This window comes from Octodon degus, unplaced genomic scaffold (assembly GCF_000260255.1).
Source record: "Octodon degus isolate 3935 unplaced genomic scaffold, OctDeg1.0 scaffold00094, whole genome shotgun sequence".
In the NCBI taxonomy this organism is placed as follows: Eukaryota; Metazoa; Chordata; class Mammalia; order Rodentia; family Octodontidae; genus Octodon; species Octodon degus.
Genome location: NW_004524670.1, coordinates 822,867 through 830,053, shown reverse-complemented (window position 1 = coordinate 830,053; position 7,187 = coordinate 822,867). Strand labels below are relative to the sequence as shown.

At 40.0% G+C, this 7,187-nt stretch overlaps 1 protein-coding gene across 1 annotated transcript in view; it reads left to right on the top strand.

The window, feature by feature from the left end:
- Window positions 1-1,047: 1,047 nt before the first annotated feature.
- Window positions 1,048-7,187, top strand: part of Aldob (aldolase, fructose-bisphosphate B) — a 16,092-nt gene continuing 9,952 nt past the window's right edge. The window contains exons 1-3 of the mRNA XM_023722937.1: window positions 1,048-1,133; window positions 5,913-6,034; window positions 6,763-6,974. Coding sequence (XP_023578705.1) covers window positions 5,923-6,034; window positions 6,763-6,974 — 324 coding nt within the window. The 5' untranslated portion in view covers window positions 1,048-1,133; window positions 5,913-5,922. The remainder of the gene's footprint in view (window positions 1,134-5,912; window positions 6,035-6,762; window positions 6,975-7,187) is intronic.

The following is a 7,187-nucleotide window of genomic DNA, read 5'->3' as shown; positions in this document are numbered from 1 at the left end:
AGAGAAGGGGACGGAAGGAGCTATTCTGTGCTGCTCATGGTTATCACAATGTAAACAGATCTTCTTTGGATCGTTGACTTGGAGCACGTCAGACTCTCCATGTACCTGTCCAGCAACTGTGGACATTTACTGCCCTCTTTGAAACAGTTTCTATATACTTATAATAGGGGCAAGGTGCTGAGGTTGAAGATTATATATAAAATGAGACAGATGCATCACAGAGTCTCAGAAAGAAAGATGGATGTTGCTGTTATTGTTATAGTAAAAATAACTAGTACTAGCAGCATCTGTTAGCAGGTGGAATGTTGGAGACACGGCTTTGACCACTCCAGCTGTGCCCCCCAGTGGATATCACTGCTGTCCGTCTCCAGTCTTTCATCATTTCCTGCCACTTCTGCTTCCATTCTCTTTTAATAAAACTCATATATGATGAGACCTCACATGTCTGCAGATTAGGGACTGACTACTAATGAAACATTGAAACACTGAAAATAAATAATAAGTATCGAAGATGATAATAATTAAAGGTAACTAGCTGAAGATAAAGAAAATATAGCATTGCTTGACCACTTGGAAATGTTTCTTGAGTGCCTACTCCATACATTATGGGCATTTTAAAAGGCTTAGTGCTTCTGTGAAGGTGGGATTTCACTTTACAGAAGAAAAGAAATTAAGGTTTAGGATAGTACAAAAATAAAATAATATAAAATAAAACACTTTTGACCAAAGTCATACATTTATTAAGTTCTAGAGCTAACATTCTTGACAAATCCCTGAGCCCAGTCATTCACTAGCTGCATAATTTAGGGACTTATAATCTGCTGTGGCCCAGTTTCCCTACCTTCTAAGTCTGAATTAGGAACTAGATAATCAAAAGACAACCTTTGTAGTTTTACATTGTATAAGCATGAGGAGTATGTGAACACGATTATAAGGACTGGTTGTGTAACAGCCAATCAGAAGTGGTGAATAAACACTTCCCTACCCTGCCAAGGTAGGGAGGGGAGGGAAAAAAAAGGAAAAAAAATTAATGAGACATCTATAAAAACTGTGTGTTCCCAAAGATCTGTCCTAGTTGGCAGCTGCTGCCTCACCCAAAGCTTCAAAGTCTAAGAGGACTCTTGTCTCTCAGAGTAAGTAAATAATTTCCTTCAAATAGTTGGTCTATACAGTGAATAAGGGGTGAATGGTTGTATTAAACTGTAGAGGAGAATGTTTGCTTGACTTTATTAAAAAAAATCTTTGGTGATGGCTGAAAACAGGACGGGTCTACTGAAGTGATTTTTTTTCTCTCTCTCTCTCTAAGCATAATACTATTCATACTTTTCCTGAAGGAGGCAGAGTGAGTGCCCCAGGTAGATTGCTAGTTACCAGCATTGATTTTAAGTCTATGATCTAGGAAGAATGGCTTGAACACTTCTACATTATTAGACTCTCATCAGGTTTTGAGATTTCTGATCTTTCTACTCTTACTTTTCAAAACAAGCTCTTTGTGCAATGATTTACTTGCATATCATCTTATGTCATTTGCTTTTTTTTATTCTTTTCTTTCTTTTTTTATTTGATGAGAGGGATCAAACTCCGGACTTCAGACTTGCCATGCAGGCACTTATGCCCCTGAACTATCTCCCCCCACTCTGTGTCTCCCCACCCTTTTGTACATTCTCTTCCCACGCCTACTGACATTAACACTGAAGTCTCTTTGTTACAGAAGTAAACACTTCAAATATTTTACCTTTGCCTTCACCCACTGGTCAAATAAGGAAATGGGACAGGATTGGAAACTTCAGAGGCCCTAGTTGTCATGTGATTATGAATTTTCAAACCCTCCACTTGCTGGAAGCTTTCTACAATTCCTACTTCACAGGTGTCCTGTGAAATCCCACAGCTTTAGACATCAAAACTCAAAAGTAGCGATTTATTTTGGTACATGTGCTCTACTACCTGAAAACAAGTCATGTCATGAGAATATGTTGCTTTCTTTGGTGCACTTTTCTTTAAACAGTACCTTGTGCTCCATTAGCCAGTTTGGATGCAGCAGGGGCTTAACCTTAGCTTCTATGCCACTCTCTACCATTTGGGGAAGCACACCTAGGGAACAGGCCAAGATCAGAGTCAGAGGGACCAGGGCAGGGGAAGAAAGAGGCTGTAGTTTCTAATGCTTAAGTCTTCTTTTATCTTTAGGTGTCATCTTAGAGGAAAAAGCCATCCTCAGGTAGAGACCTCTGGCTGCTCCACATTAGAAGGCTCTAGGAATCAGGCTACCCTCAGGCTGCCCTAGATTGTCTCGCTGCACTTGTTTCTTTGCACTGTGGTGGGGAACAAAGATGTGGACGTCTTCATTCATCTGTACATGAGGGTGCTGTATACGATGCTTGGCAAGCATAGGCTTTCAATGAATCACACCTCCCAAAGTTATCTTCCTGAAAATCCACTTGCCTTGTATGTGAAAAAACAAATGGACTCTGTTGCTTAATATTTCCCTGAAAAGGGCCAGTGGATAGCTCAGCAGACTAAGTGCCTGCTTAGGCAAGGCAGGGACCACAGGGACCAGGGTTGGATCCCTAGCACCACATGCCATGCCAGCCCCACCCTAGAGTGCACTGTGCCAGCCACTGAGTCCAGGCATTGTGGCACATTCTTGTAATCTCAGCACTGGGGAAGCTGACAACAGGAATATCACTATGAGTCCAGACTGCGTAGTGAGGCCCTGTACCAAATGCATTAAAAAAAAATTTCCCTGAGAATTAAATATCTGTATTTTACAAATGACTTTTCCCAGCACCTCTTTAAGCAAAGTAGAATGAGGCACTCTGGAGGATGTTTGTCAGCCATTTGCCTGAAGAACTAGCAATAAGATTTTAAATCACAAGGAAGCAGGATGTGACTTCTAGTCCCAGTGCATTGTAACTTGGAAAGGGTATCAGACATGGTCTTCCTAGGCCTCGGTTTTCTCATCTTTGGTGGCAGAACTGATACAAGTATCTCAGAACTATATTTTCCTCTATTGTCTACTTATATATATTAATATTTATAAGCCTTTCACAAGATTTACACATATATTTCTTGATAAATACATATACTTATTAAGAAATTAAACATTGCAAACAATATATAAAGTGAAATATGAGGGTCTCTTGACCATCTCATTCCTCAAGGTTTGTTGCTATACTTTCTTTAAATTAAAAATTAAGGTGACGATGTATATTGCACAGTGTCTGATACTCTTCTTTTTGCTTTCATCACAATTTATGTTGTAATGTAATAATAATAATGTGAACATCTTTTCATCCCAATTTTTTAAAAAGTTGGTTTGAAATTCAGTGATCAGAGGCTTAAGTTACAAAGAAACCATTGTCTACCATTATCCACTCCAGCCTAGCCTCTTGTCTCCTGTGGTGAACATTGACCAGTGACCCTGCTTTATGATTAACAGAGGGGCAACATTTGTGCTGATATGGATAGAGACCTTTAATCCTTCCATAGGAGTTTAACCTGTAAACAGGACTAGCTTAACTTGACTTTTCTCTGTTATTCTGCTTGAGTCAGCATACCTAGAATAAAGAAAATAGCTTGGGAATAAATAGAAAAACAGAAATCCTTTAGATGACTATGGCTTAAAAGATTAAAAGGGAGAAATAATAATTTGCATTTACATTGTTTTATAAAGCCTCTTCATGTTTATCATGCAATTCAACAAATATATTTTTGAAGAACTACAATGAAAAACATGTTCACAGGTTGTACTTGAGTCACTTGGCAATATGACAACCATATCAGATATCATCGCCATTTAATTCATAGTAAACTAAGACTCAGAGAAGTTACATGATTTGGGGAAATGTCCAGCCAGCAGTAGCAGAAATAGTCCTTGAGTCCAGGGCTGTCTAATCTCCCAGCAGAAAGTCTCTATCAGAATGTGTCAGATACTTTGAATTGGTAATGTCTGTGGTGTAATGATTTACAGTTTAAGCGACTCTGGGTTTGTCATCAAGGACCTTATGAATACTTCTTTTACCAAGGTCATCCTGTTTCTGGAATAAAAGGGAGTGTAACCCTGTCTTTCAACATTGAGTCTTATTAGAGATGCATCTTCAGACAAATAATTTAAGTTATCTTATAGTCTTTCCTAATCTATTAAGAAAAAGGGGCAAACAGCTCAATTGATTTCTGACATTACTGTGAGGACTAAATTATATGATACAGATGTAGCAATTAGAAGGACAATAAATGATAATTGTTATTACTATTGGCCTATTTTTACTTATGTTTCATTAAGAAAAAAATCTTTATTTTAGCTAATTTTCAACTCCTTTGTGCAAATACCAAAGCTGAGGGGGGAAATTTTCCACCTTTGACAGAAGGTTACCCTCCCCAGATTGGCATTTGTCAGTGTGGTGATTTGGAGTCCAAGTCCAAAGAGTAAAATCTCTGATTTTAAGCTGAGTGGCCATGTATAAACAGCAAAACACAATCTGTTTGTGGCTGATATGTGACAGAGCTGTGGAAGATCATCTTCTCTAGGAATTGGTAGCCACTAGCTCTTCCTAATGTCCCAGTGGCAGAATTACGGTTCCATTCTTTTGAGCCAAAGCAAGAACTTAATGAGGGTAATGAATGAAGATAGAATCCATGCAGAGGGGGCTGGAAATCCTTGCAGAGTGCAGCTAGCAAAGGGATTACTATCTTCCAGATCTTCAAACACATATATACATGCCATGGTTCTACTCTGGTTAGTAAAGGATTCTTGGAGGAAAAACAAACAAACAAACAAACAAACAAACAAAACAAAACCCCAAAAAACAAAGATAGCACTTGCCATAATTACCTCATTGCTGCGATGATCAGATGAGAACTGAGGTATTCCAGTACTTCTAAAAGAGTATGGAAGACATAGGACATTCTGTGATTCATTTGAGTCACTTGCCAATGAGACAATCAATACAATTAACATTTACTTCATACTAATCTAAAAATGCATACACAGGGCATCTCCTCTGTACTGAAAATACTAGGGGAGGAGCTTAGTGAAAAGAGAACACCACAGGGTTGGATGAGAAACCACTCAAAATAGTTTTCACTACTATTTTTTCACTACTATTTTTCCTTTGATAGATCAACCTATGCACAAACCATTCAGAGACCAAAATTTGCCAACCAAACAATGCTCCCCTTTAGAAGATCATTTCTGAGGAGGATGCTTGGGTAGAGAATCCTTGAGCTAGTCTCTCCTCACTAAAGCAGTCAAGCAGAGAATTATTGCAGCAGGAACTGCCAGGCAACATCATCATCCGCAGAGACCAGGAGAACCTTCCTTTCAGAGGAACTTAGGAAAAGTCTTGATCTGTTCTCCATGGTCTCAGATGGTTGACTATAAGAAAAACAAGGCTTGTACACCATCCCTGTTGGCCCCAAACCAAAGGGAGGTAAATCTTAAAATCAAGGATGGATCTTCCTCTTAAGTTTATTGCCTAAAGAATATCTGCTGGGACTACAGGTTAACAGAACAAAGTATGAGATAACCCAGAGGCTGTAAGCCTCAGTCCTGATCTCAAGGTATCCAGGATATCACATGGAGCCAAGAATTCAAACAACAGAGAAATATTACATCACTAAAATTTGTGGTAGGTCACTAATTATCTGGTTTGGCTTCAACATCAATGACATCTACTATCTCGAAATAATTATTTTTAGAGTCCACAAACATTTGGCACCTCACCTTGATCCACTACAAGTAATTGCAACTAGGTGGAGAAAAATATAAGATACTATTTATTTATCCAGTAGCTAAAAGGGGCTAGAAGTTTCAGAGCAGCCTCTGACACCTCATCTACCTAACCTTATTACATTAGTCATGAATCTGTCAGAGCCAACCACATCTCTATGCAAGGTTCTCCGGTATCTTTTCTCAGACCTATCACCATGGCTCATCGATTTCCAGCCCTCACCCCAGAACAGAAGAAGGAACTCTCAGAAATTGCCCAGCGCATTGTTGCCAATGGAAAGGGCATCCTGGCTGCAGATGAATCTGTAGGTAAGTGTGAGAAACTGTCGTGCTGTACACTTAGAAAAAGCAACCTGACAGTCACCCTCCTTCTTAGAGTGAACATTTACACATGTGTGAGTGAGAACAGAAGTCTCAGTGAGTGTGCTAACTTCTCTGCATCTCTACTTTCACATTTTAAGTTCTGTAATCCTGTAGGCAGATTCCCAAAAGCCAAGAGAAGAGACTCGAGTCCTCCAAAAGGCCCCTGATAAGGGTTGTTTGAACTTACCCTGCAGCAAGGCCAGGAACTCTGTAACAGCTACATGGCCGTTTGCTTCTAATGAGGTCAGTATAAAGTCAGCTCAGTCAGTAAGGGCAAGAAAGACTCTGCATCTGGACTAGGGCAGAGTGTGTGACTGAGGAAATGCCATTAGGGTACAGGGAGAACTATGGCCAGCTTGCTCAACTTACCTATGACAATAAGAACTGAAGTAGACGGCTGCTGCATTCTTTCCTCCACCGCACACACAGCTTGCCTGGATCAGGAGACCTCTAAAGAGGCCCACGGGCTTTCTTCTTTCACCTGGAGCCCTGCCACCTCCTAGCCATCAGCCTGACAGCAAGCAGAGTCTTTCTTCAGAACACAAACACTAAGCAGGACTGTTACACATCTGAATTTTAAAGAAATGGTCTTACTGGTCAAGACTAAGGGCAGAGAATGGCCATAGGAGAGTCTTGACTTGGTCCTTACTTTGCCTGCGGTCTACCCTATTTAGGCACCATGGGAAATCGCCTGCAGAGGATTAAAGTAGAAAATACTGAAGAGAACCGCCGGCAGTTTCGGGAAATCCTCTTCACTGTGGACAGTTCCGTCAACAAAAGCATTGGGGGAGTGATCCTTTTCCATGAGACTCTCTACCAGAAGGACAGCCAGGGAAATCTGTTTAGAAACATCCTCAAGGAGAAGGGGATTGTAGTGGGCATCAAAGTGAGTATTCCTGTTCCTATTTCACCCTTGCCTCCTCACAGGCCCACTGTCAGGGGAGGGTCAATACTCAGCATGCCCATCATCTCATTTCTCTTTTTTCCATCATTTTCCCTTAGAGAACCAGGTGTTCTTCTAGATTTTTCTTCCAGTACTCTCATATTTGAACCAAGTTTTCTTTTTCTTTCTTACTTTTTTTTTTTTTTTTTTTTTTTT